Genomic DNA, 12,500 nt, shown 5'->3' on the forward strand with positions numbered 1-12,500 from the left:
TCACTTAAGGATTCACTGCAATTTATACATGATGTATATGTGTATGTGTGTGTGTGTGCCTAAAGTTTTACATGAAGGGTGTATTTACAAATATAGCTGTATATTTACAAAAAAAAGTATGTTTCCTTGCCAGAAATAGACTAGATTCTGCTTACTGTCAGATACAGAAACATACCACACTGTTACTTTTGACTATTTATTTATTTCTCAAATTTTGCCCCCCCCCCATTTCCCCCCAGAATTTTAAACTCTGGGCAGTTTAAAATTAAGGCAAAAAGTTAAAAACAATAATACCATAAATAATGTATAAAATATAGATACAAATACACAATATGCATATAAAATAAAAAATAAAATCCAGATGGCAGCAACAGATCTAATTCAGTTTGTCTATATGCGAGGAGCACTCTAAGGCGCCAGCCATCCCCAAGAGTCACTAGTCCCTTTCCTGCCCCAAGCAAGGTGGCAAAGCCAGGTCTTAGGTTCTTCCGGAAGGCCAGGAGAGATGGGGCCTGCCTCACCTCCAGGGGGAGAATCTTCCAAAGGGCGGGAGCCGCTGCAGAGAAGGCCCACCTCCTGCAAGCAGTCCACAATGTATTTCCCTTAATGCTCTCAGGCCTAAGCCCAAGTATATGATAGTGGTTTAAAGCCCCCTGTGACTGAAAAGGCTCAGGGTTTCAATCACACAAATCACCCCTTTTACTATTACTACCTGTTATCGTTGTTGCAAAGATGAATCGGTAGCAGGCATGAAGACAGAATCAAGCCAACTGCCCTTAAAAGGGGAGCAAGTAATGAGATACAGAAAACAAACTCTTTACTGCTCACTAGTGGTCCTCTGGACTTTTGCAGCCCAAATATGATAGTGATTAGCAATACAGTTTGGTTTTTTAACCCATTCAATCATGTCTGATTCTCAGAGACTGCCTGGACAAGTCCCTGCAATTTTCTTGGCAAGGTTTTCAAAAGAGATTTGCCCTTGTCTTCTTCCCAGGGCTGAGAGGGAGTGACTGGCCCAAGGTCCCCCAGCCGGCTTTGTGCCCAAGGCAGGAGCAGAACTCACCGTCTCTAGCCTGGTGCCTTAACCACTGCACCAAACTGGCTCTAGCAATACAGTATTCATGTACAGTCTGGAAAATCTCCACTTGCTATGCCAATGAATTAGCCAAAAAAAATAATAATTAAGTATTCTATTTTAAAAACTTCTGCTCTAAAGATAGAAAAAAGCCATCTTTAGAGAGCTTACAAAAACATAACCCTGCTCTCTGGGTGTGAGTGTGCCTGTACAACACAATTAATAACACGGGGTTGGTATATTTTATAGTGATTGTATAATTTTGTGACAATATTCTTTTAATAATCATTTTATCTTTTTATAATGATTGTTTTTATTCACTGTTTTTACCTCATTGTTGTATGCCACCAGAGTCGCCTTGTGTGACATGGGCAGCCATATAAATGTGAGCAATAAATAAATAAAAATAAATAAAATGACATTGCAGCATTCCAATAGAAGGTGGACAGGAACTTTAGAAGCAAGCAGTTCTTCAGATGGAAGGATTTTTTTTTAATCACCTTTTGGGCTAAACTGATGGTACTTGTTTTCGAAGGATGGAATCCACTTTTAACACACACCTGAAAAAGAACCTCGTGCGCCCTCGAACTCGCCCTGCGACGAAGGCCCTTCCTCCCCGGTGACTTATAGGGTCTTCCAGCATCCTGTAGCCGTCGCTGAACTGATATAAAGCCTCCCCGTTCGCCTTCCTTTGCGCGGAGGCTCTTGGCCAGGCAGCTGAAGAATTTCTTTCGAAGTCCGACCTCCCCCCTCCCCTTCCCCTTGCTTTTTTCTCTCCGAAATCAGACTTTCCGGCTCCAAGCAATTGTTGGGGGTGGCGACCGGCTGCTGCTGAGAAGGCCATTGGCTCCTCCTGGGAAGCCCGAGGGTCTCCCGAGTTTAAACCCGCGGACGTCCGGGCGGGGAGGCCCAGTGGGCAGAGATGAGTCCTGCAGGTTTCCAGCTCTGGAAGGATTACTTCCAGTTGGCGAAGCTGGTGGAAGGGATGAGCCGGTGCAGCCGCTCCGAAGAAGAGCCCGGCCTGCAGGGGGCGGAATTCCCGCCGGAGCAGCAGCAGCACCAGCGGCGGCAGCAGCACCAACTTCCCCCGCGGCGTCCGCCGGTGGGCGAGGCTCCCCTGGACCCGCGGAGGCCAGATAGGCTCGGCTGCTCTTTCTGCAAGCAGAACGGAGAGTCGCGGTACATCTACGCCTCGCATCGGCTGAAGGACGAGGCCGGCCGCGTGCAGTGCCCTATTTTGAGAAAATACACGTGTCCTCAGTGCGGAGCGTCGGAGGACTTCGCCCACACGAGGAAATTCTGCCCTTTAACCAAGAAGGGTTACATGTCCGTCTACACGACATGCATCAGGAACTCTGCTGGGAAGAGGAAAAAAAAAGGCAAGTCGCCGAGAAAACGAGCCGGTGTTGCTTTCCCTTCAATATATACTTTATATATTAAAAAATCGTTTTCCCCCCATCCCAGATCTGAAGGCAACCGAAACGCATCGGCAGCGGCTATAATCAGTTGGTGAGTACCGGGGATTCCTTGTAACTACAGGAAGGACCTAGATATCGGCCGATTTCCTTTGCCTATTTTACCTCTGGGTGGTATTTTTAATGCCGTCTTCCCATCCCATCCCAAAACCCTCAACTCCGCGCAGGGACGGGCCGACTCCAGGCTTATAGACACTTCATTTAGAAATCCAGGAGTCTCTGCCTGGCGCAAAAGACAAGCCACATTGCCGTGCTGTGTCCATGACTGGCTTCTGCGGGCTGCCCATTTTACAGCGTCCCCTCCAATTGCGGCTGGTTACCCAAAAGATGATCCTGGGTTTTGGCTTAAGGTAATACGTGGAACGAATAACAGTAGCATGTTCAACAAATTGGACCTGACCGAATTAATTGTCGGATTCCCAATACATGATTAGTACAGGCCCAGCAGGGAGAGGAAATTTGAATTTCTGAGCGGAAAAATATATTATTGATTTGCGGGGGGGGATGGGGGGAGGATCTGAGATCTAGTTAGCAACATGTTGCAGAATTTTGGATTGTATCCCAACTATATGCAGGGCCTATGTTTTTTATCCCATAGAGGAGCCTGTATTTCTTATTCTGATCTGCACATACAAAAATACTAAGTATTTAACTGTTTGAAGTTTTAAAAAAGTTACTTTGGGAAACCTATGCTTCCCAAAGTCCTTCATATTTTTCACCAGGAGACCAAGAGCTATGAGATACACTTCACAGTACACATGATAGGATGCTAACATCTGGAGTTTTTATTGAGAGAGAAATTCTACTTATTTTGGTAGGACATACTGCCTAGTAAATAAGTCTATGATTTGATCCAGAAAAACAAGAAGGGAATGTGACGTGATAATCACCACATTAAGGTGGAAGGAGAAATGTTGGTGACTACCAAGTCAGGCACAATTAAAAGAGATGCAATAGTTCCCACTTGTCAATAAGTTTCTGGTAACACCTCTTAAGTATTTTTATTATAAAGCAAAATCTTTTGTGAGCTGCAGCTCATTTCATCAGGTGCGTGGAATAGCTTAACTGTTGTAAGATTTAAATACATTGGGATGAGCTGAGGGGGAAATGAAGAGGAAGACAGGGTAGTTATGCAGATGAAGTTTCCATGTGAGGCAGATTACAAGCACCTTATCAGTTAATCACTGTAATGGGTTAAAAGCCCATTGTGTTTCTCCAGGCCTTCTGAGATAGTTGAGCTCTCATCAAGAGGTTTTAGACTATCTCATCACTCCACTGTGTTGGAAAAGGCACTTTGTTCCAGGACTGTTCCTCTGAGATGTGTAATGGAACATCCTGGAAGGTTAAAATGTTCTGTTGTTACTTTGTCCTTGTTTTTAGTCCTGATGTCAAATTTGTGTCCATGTAGGACCCAGAATAGCATTGCTGACAGATCCCATTAGAGAAAGAGTGTGTGAAGTTGCCTCTAGCTCTGTGCAGAATGCTGTTGAGATCCATGGTAGTGTTGGTGTCAATGTCGGGGCAAGGGGTTATCTGGGTTTGTTGCTGCCTGGTTCCTGTGGTGGTATCATTGTCCTGTTATTTCTTGTTACTTGTGAGAATCTTCTTCAGGTTGAGTGGTTGTCTGTATGCAAGTATGAATGTCATGACAAGTGCCTGCGACAGTGCAGTGTCATTGTTCAGTGTGGGTTGTAGCTTATTAGTAATGCATTTGAGTGTCTTGGGCTGTGAGCTGGAGATGTTCAATGGTGTTCTGTTGTACTGTTTTTGTGGTCTGTCTTTTAATGGGTCCTCCCAAGTAATTGATCTGGCTCTATTGATTTGTCTGTTGATCTTGTTGGATGTATAGTGCAGTCTCCTGAATGCATGGTTGAATTTCATTAGTTGAGCATCTGTCTAGTGGGTCAGAACAAATGCAATTGTCACATAAAGCATGACAATTATATAAAAAAATTCCCTTCTCACCCCTATGGGTGGTATGAGCCAGTTTGGTCTAGTGGTTAAGGCAATGGGCTAGAAACCAGGAGTCTCAGAGTTCTAGTCCAGCCTTAGGCATGACAGCCGGCTGGGTGACCTTGGGCCAGTCACTCTCTCTCAGCCCAACTCACCTCACAGGGTGGTTGTTGTGGGGAAAATAGGAGGAGAAAGGAGTATTAGGTATGTTCGCCACTTTGAGGTATTTATAAAAATAATAAAGGTGGGATAGAAAATGAATGAATGAATGAGTCTTCCTCAACTTTGGGTCCTCTACCAGAGGCCTGGGAGTTTAAGGGTTCTGCATAGTATCTTAGCTGTTCCTAGCATTGTACTCTTCTGGACAGAGAGCTCTGATGTTGTCCCTGGGATCTGTTGGAGCCACTCTCCCAGCTTAGGAGTCACAGCCCTGAGTGCTCCTACCACCTCTGCGACCACTTTGGCCTTCACCTTTCACATCCTCTCGTAGTTCTTCTTTCAGGCCCTGGTACTTCTCCTACTCCTTCTTCCTGAGGTTGCTGTCCCTTGGCAGCGCACATCTATCACCACCACTGTCTTCTGATCTTTGTCTACTGCCACGATGTCTGGTTGATTGGCCAGTACTTGCCTGTCTTTCTGGATCTGGAAGTCCACAAGATCTTAGCCCTATTATTTTCCACAACATTCTGTGGAATCTCCCATCTGGACTTGGGAGGGTCTAGCCCATACATTGTGCAGATGTTCCTGTACAGAATGCCAGCTACTTAGTTCTTCTGTTCAGTGTATGCTGTTGCTACCTGCATCGGGTCCTGTCTAGTCTGGTAGACCGCTGCTTCTATGGATCTGGAGCTTAGTGCCTGTTCTTGTGTTGCTATAATCAGTGCCTCAGTGCTATCTTTTGGTCCAGCCCTTTCCAGCCACTGGTAGGATTTCCCAATGTTAGCCACCTTAGCTATCTGTTGATGGTACATCCCATGCAGGGTCTTGTCTTGCCATGGCATTTCCTCTGCTTGATCTTCCTTCCATGTCTGCTGCTGCCTCAGGCATTCTCTCAACAGCTCATCTTTAGGGGCCATCTTACTGATGTATTCCTGAATGCTCTGGGTCTCATCCAGGACAGTGGCTTGGACGCTCACCAGACCCCACCCTTCCACTTTCCACCTGGTATACAGTCTCTGGGTGTTGGACTTAGAGTGGAAGCCTCTGTACGTTGTGAGGAGCTTCCAGATCTTCACATCAGCAGCCTCCATGTCCTCCTTTGGCCAGCTCCCTATACCAGCAGGGTATCTGATGACTGGCAGGGCATATGTGTTGATGGCATGGATCTTGTTCTTCCCATTGAGCTGGCTCTTCAGGACCTGTCTTATCCTTTGGTGGTACTTGGAGTTGCTGTCTTCCTTGCCTCCTCCTCATGATTCCCATATGACTGTGGGATACCAAGGTACTTGTAGCTGGTCTGTATGTCTGCTGTGTGGCCCCCATCAGTCTTAACTACCTTCCCTCTCTTTACTACCATCCAGCCACACATCTCTAGTCCAAATGACATCCCAATGTCCTCATTGTAGATCCGTGTCAGGTGGATCAGCAAGTCAACGTCTCGTTCACTCCTGGCATATAGCTTGATGTCATCCATGTAGAGGAGGTGGCTGATGGTAGTTCCACTCTTGAACTTGTATCCGTATCCAGTCCTTGTGATTATCTGGCTGAGGGGGTTCAAGCCTATGCAGAACAGCAGTGAGGACAGTGCGTCACCTTGGTATATGCCAACTTGATGGCCACTTGTGCAAGCTGTCTTGAGTTGACTTTCAGTGTTGTCTTCCACAGTCCCATTGAGTTCTTGAGGAAAAACTATATAGGACTATATAATTTTATTAAAGAAATTTTTAACAAAGTAAAAGCCATAAGAGAAAATAAAGAGAATAAAGAAAATTAGTGAATTAGTGAGAATAGTGAGAGGAAGGAAGGAAGGAAGGAAGGAAGGAAGGAAGGAAGGAAGGAAGGAAGGAAGGAAGGAAGGAAGGAAGGAAGGGGAAAGATTGTAAACAAGTGGCTTTCAATTTTCTTGACAGAGGTTATAGATACATTTATATGTTGCCCTCTCTCCCTAAGGTCACATCATAATTTCCTTCTTTCCATAAGCTACCTTTTCTAATCTTCAAACTCGTAAATCACAAGTTCATTTTTCTGTTTTTTCAGCAAAAAGTGCATAAGGGGTTTCCAGTCAATAATAAATGTAGTTGTTGATCCTTCTCTAGTCAAACAAGTTAATTTCTGTTAGTTCTGCCATCTTCACCAACCATTCCTCTGTTGTGCGTATTTCAGAGTCTTTCCATTTTTGTGCATATAATAGTCTTGCAGCAGTAATCATATATAAAAATAATCTTCCATGGCTCTTTTCTAACTGACTATCCTTTAATTCCAACAAGAAAATTTTAGTTGAATCTCTGGAATTCTTTTATCATTGTGTATATTTGAACCCAAAATTTTATGGCTTTTTTACAAGTCCACCAGGCATGATAAAATGACCCTTTGTGTTGTCCACATTTCCAACATAAATTTGAAGTACCTTTATACATTCTAGGCAATCTTCTGGAGTCACATACCAACAGTACATCATTTTATAAAAATTCACATAGACCATATTTTTGTGTTGCTAAACTGATGCCATGGAAGCCATTGGTTTAGGTTGGGGAGGTCTAGGTTCAAACCTACACTCAGCAATTCAACAAAGGGGATCAGTGGACTGGATCAATGGCCCCAGTCACTATCTCTCGGACTAATTACTTTGCAAGGTTATTGTGAGGATACACTTGGAGGTAAATTACGTGTATTGCCCAGGCTACAGGGTAGCCGCTTTCAAAGGGCAGCATTGATTTGCCAACATTATTTTTTTGGTGATTTGTAACCCCAAAACAAACTTCTCTAATAAGTATGGTTGAGACTTTAAAAGTCTGCTGTTGTCTTTGTAGCTCTTTAGGCAGACAATGCAACCAGGAGTGTGGTCATTAGAGAGGGCTGTGAAGCAAGGAACTGATGGGAAGAAATTTCTGTGTGGGATTTGGATGTGTGCTTACTTAATGGGGGTGATCCTGAAAAAGAAGTGTGCACTTGAGGTAATTAGGTCAGTGCTAGGCAAAGCAGGTTTTCTGTGCCCTGGGGTGAGAAAAGGTGAATATTTATGAAAACAACTCTTAAGTCCCATCTTAAGACTGGCAGTTTATAGGCTTAGGGCCCCCTCATCTTTGCTACACAACTAGAATCTTAGGGAAATTACTTTTTGCACTGTATTAAATTTGTCGTTGTTTTATGACTGTTTATGTTGATCTTGTTTTGTGAAGGGAAGACCCCATGTCATTTTCTCAAAACTCCCAAATGCAGAGTCCTTTTGCATCGTGCATATTTCTTTGGACTGCCTTTAAACAGAGCATTTAATCATACGAGTCGCAACCTGCTGTGTATAGTCCAGAAACATATTGCCTCATTTGCTCATCTCGAGGACTAGGCTTGAGTTAAATCTGTGCCTGTTAACCAGAATTAATTATGCTTCTTTCTGGGTGAAGAAAACGTAATTGAAATTAAAGTGGTGTGTATATTATTTCTTTCAGGTATCATAATAGCACTTTTCTGAAGAGTGGAGAGGCTGTGGGACTAATCACTCATGTGTAGTCACTGATGCCCAGAAATCAGTTCATAAGCAACTTGGAGAGAGATACAGAAATGGCTAGCTAACAGATCTGATAGAAGCAATACATCACAGACACCTCTGATAATTAATTCTCCCAGCATCAGCACAGCTGACATCAAGAAATCCTTGTTTTTCCTCCACCTGCTTTCATGTTTTGTTGCAATTATTTGGTTGAGTTGCAAGACAAATTTTATATGATATCCTAAGTCTAAATGCCTTCATTCAGTTGTTGTTTAAAGTTCTTTATATTCATTATTTAATGTTTTCTGTTTATAATTGTTTCAGGTTTTAATGTATGCTTGTTTTACAAGTTATTCTTGTTAACCATTTTTTTGGTTTTTACTTTGTATATTTATTATTTGTTGTTGTATGAATACCATACATAAAAATATTTAAAGAATATTTTTCTTTAAATCCAGAATAAGAAAAGTAGGCATTGTTTTTCCATGGAATGGAAATACTTAATACCCAAAAATACTTAAGTAAATCCTATGCAATGGAATTTCCCCCCCCCAAAAAAAAACCTTAAGTAAATCTTACACAAAAAGATTTGTGCAGGAAGCAAAGAAATGCTGCAAAATAAACAAAATGAAGCATCACAATTGGCTAAGTTGTGCATTTAAAGAGTAATTGTTTCAGTTGGAAACATCTAGATTTGTGTTTATCTCTGGCCTTGTAATCATTATTATTTAAAAGTGCTCCACTTTGTTTAACTTGTGCCCAAATAAAGCATTCTGATTTCCCTCCACCTCCAACGAAGTGAATTCAGCTTGGCCTTCCTTGATCTTGTACTGTCTAGATTTCTTGTAATTCACATTTTGATATGTAATTATGGCAATTGCAAAGCTAATACATTTGGATGGAATCAAGGCTTATCTAACTTATTTATAAACTATTAAATAGTTAAACCAGAATGTTACACACAATTATTTGCCATATTTTGAAATGTGACTGACAATGTTTGGTTTTTATTTAAAAAGCAACAGAGATGCTACCCTTCTGCATGACGAAATTGTGGCAGAGAGTTCACACCCAGATAATGCTGCATCTTAAGAGATGGGAGAGCAGTGGGAAGGTTTTATTATTTCAGGACTTTGGTTTGAATTCTTCTCACAGCTGAGGTAACCAGCTAGTTGCTGAAGGAAAGGTAAAATGTATTCTTTGTTAATCCAGTTTGTTGAAATGAAGAGTAACTGTCAGTTGAAAAACAAATACATGACCCCTGCTAGGCTGACATAGCTAAAGAAAACTGTGCCAAACAGCAGCAGAGCAAACATTCTTACAAATATTGAGGGGAATAACAGAATCTACATGTTATAGTTCTCTCTTCTTTTTCACTGCACAAACCATACTTGTCATATTGTTTGTGCTGTGCGACAGGAGCTTCCCATGTTGTTTGTTTCTCCGAGACTTCAATCTCTTGAGGGAATCCAGATCTCGGTGTGTACTCATGATCAACCGGCTAAAAAGAAGGTAAACAGACAAGGCATTCTCATTGTTGTGCAAACGTAACAAAGAAGCAGAGTCTGGAATTCAAAGTTCCATTTAACTGACTACGATTAGTAGTTCATAGGCCAGCACTCCATGAACGTGTCTTTCTCCACAAAACTATATAAATTCCTAACCAATTTCATCCTTTGAAAAGAAAAGAAAAAGCAGATAGACATCCATATAGTTAACTTCTATTTTGGTAAGCTTCATGTTAGTTGAATGAAAAGTGAAGATGCATTTGTAATAGTCTTGAATCCAGTGATAGTTAATTTCTAAATACTAACTGTGCTTCTTTTATGTTATGGAATAACTCTTTAGTTGACTTTTTTCTACACAAAATAATCTTCCAAATGCTTTTGATTTTCTGTGGTGGGAAGGCGCTACAGTTGCTTGTTTATTTTGGGGTGGGGTTGTACTTTCCTCTACTTTTAGACAGAGGGAATGAAATTTATCAAAATACTGTCTGTCTGATCTTATGATTCCATTTACCTATTGCCATTGGTTATACTATTACGATTAGTGGGCATTTAGTCTCACCGAGGAATATCTTAAACATATTAGTAATGTTCAAACATTGGAAACACAGTAGAAACCACCTTTGATATAAATGAGGAAGAGTCTGCTGACACCTTTTCAGACTAACTAATTTTAGTAAAAGGCATGAGCTTTTGTGAACTAAGGCTCATTTCATCAGATGAACGGAATGTAAGATTTAAACTGAGATGGGGGAAGGGTGATTTTGCAGATGTAGGTAACATGTGAGACAATTTGCAAGTCCCTGTACCTTATCAATTAGCAATTCTACTGTTTTAAAAACCCACTGTGTTTGCTGAGACCTTCTGAGACAGCCCAAAACCTTTTAATGTATGTGGCTTTAATCACCTCTTGCTGGATTGGGCTAGTAAAGTTTCTTTGTTCCAAAACAACTACTTTGAAGTCTCTATTGAAATGTCCTGGAAGACTGAAATCTTCTGGTATTACTTTATCCTTGTTTTGAGTCAAACTTGTGTCCATTAATTATTTGCTCAAAAGCTGCTCTGTTTTTCCAATGTGGAATCCAGAAGGGCACTGCTGGCATAAGGAAGAAATGTAAAGGAACCTCTAATCTTGTATGTGAAGTTGTGTGGGCTTGTGCTGGTGCTTTGGTGTAAATGTGGGGGCAGAGTGGGGATACGTTCGTTGTGGGGTCTGATTCTCATGCCGGTATCATTTCCTGTTGTTATTTCTGAGAGCTCGCTCCAGGTTTGGTGGCTGTCTCTATACCATTATGGACCTGCCACCCAGTGCCTGAGAAAGTGCAATGTCATTGTCCAGTATGTGTTGTATGTTTCAGTGGCTTGAGCTCCAAGTTATAAGTGACAACCAGTGGTGTTATGTTATTCTGTTTTTGCACTCTGGTTTTTAATAGGTCTTCCCTGGGAATTAGTTTAGCTCTACTGATTTGTCTGGTGATCTTTTGAGTAGGAAGTTCAATCTTATGAATGGCAGGTTTAATCTGCGATAACTACAGGTAGTCCTCGAGTTACAATGGTAATTGGGACCATAATTTCTGTTGCTAAGCAATGTAAAGTGCAGCATCATGTGACCACATGGCTTCCTGGCAGTCCCTGTTATCATCGTCTCACCGGTCATTAGGTGAGGGCCCACCCCAAGCCAAGCTGTTCCTGGCTTGGCCCCTCATAGCCACAAGCCAGGTAAGGTAAGGGACTGCCTCTTCTTCAACCCCACCCACCCATCTGCCCCCCGTCTCTGCCCTTTTGGCCGCCTGCACAGCAGCACTCCTCAGCGAGCTGTTTGAAGAACAGTGGATGTGGCCTTCTTGTAAAGTTTCAGGAGGCCTCAGAAGCCTTCTGAAGCATTGCGAGAATGGCATGTGCTGTTTGGAGAACGGGGCGAGTGGCCTCGAGAAGGCCTGGCGTGGCCAGCAGCTGCCTCACATTGGGCCAGGCCAGGTGCACCTCATCAGCAGTGGGAGGAAGCCAGCATAGGTCAGCTGGGCGTGGCAGGGCCTGTGGAGCGCAGGATGGTGGCAGTGGCTGGCCACAGCATGGACTTGAGGCAGCACTCCTCAGCAGCAGCACTGGGGCTGAAGTAGAGGCCCGGGAGCCGTGGCAGTTGGGTGAGACTGCTGAAGGCCCCAGGCCTCTACTTCAGCCCCAGCGCTCCCACCGAGGAGTGCTGCTGTGCGGGGCGGCCAAAAGGGCAGAGATGTGGGGAGAGTTGAAGCATCCCTGCAGTTGTAAGTGTGGGCAGGCTGCCACGCGCCTGAATTTTGATCACGTGACTGTGGGGCACTGCAACAGCCATAGCTTCAGGGACCAGACGTACGTACCATTCATTTAGTGTCACGATAACTTTGAACGGTCACTGAAAAATCATTCAGCGAGGACTAGTTTTATTGATAAAATGTCCAAAATTGTGAATGGAGCTAAAACCTAATCACATGTTCACAGTCCTGCTGATATAACGTTGCATGCTGACTGCTGAAAAACTGCAATTATTGCTCTGTACAGGTAGTCCTTGCTTAACGATGACAGTTGGGACCAGCAAGTCTGTCGCTAAGCACCATGGCTGTTAAGGAAGACATCATGTGCTTGAGACATGAGATTTTACTTCCGCGTTCTCCATTAACTGTGCTTGTTGCAAGCCAGTTAGGAAGCACACAAATGGTGATCATGTGATCACAGGATGCTGCAGTGGTCATAAATGCAAGGATTGGTTGCAAAGCTGTTATTTATACACCATCATAACTTTGAATGGTCACTAAATGAGGCAGTCGTAAGCAAAGAATACCTGTACCAAGAATGGAAAACCTGTGGTC

General features: G+C 43.0%; 1 protein-coding gene across 1 annotated transcript; it reads left to right on the plus strand.

Annotated features, from left to right (window-relative positions):
* Positions 1-1,799: 1,799 nt before the first annotated feature.
* Positions 1,800-2,588, plus strand: NANOS3 (nanos C2HC-type zinc finger 3). Its single transcript, XM_063293008.1, has one exon. It carries the CDS (start codon positions 1,998-2,000, stop codon positions 2,586-2,588), a length of 591 nt encoding a protein of 196 aa, XP_063149078.1. The 5' UTR covers positions 1,800-1,997.
* Positions 2,589-12,500: the final 9,912 nt, after the last annotated feature.

This window comes from Candoia aspera, chromosome 2, assembly GCF_035149785.1.
Source record: "Candoia aspera isolate rCanAsp1 chromosome 2, rCanAsp1.hap2, whole genome shotgun sequence".
In the NCBI taxonomy this organism is placed as follows: Eukaryota; Metazoa; Chordata; class Lepidosauria; order Squamata; family Boidae; genus Candoia; species Candoia aspera.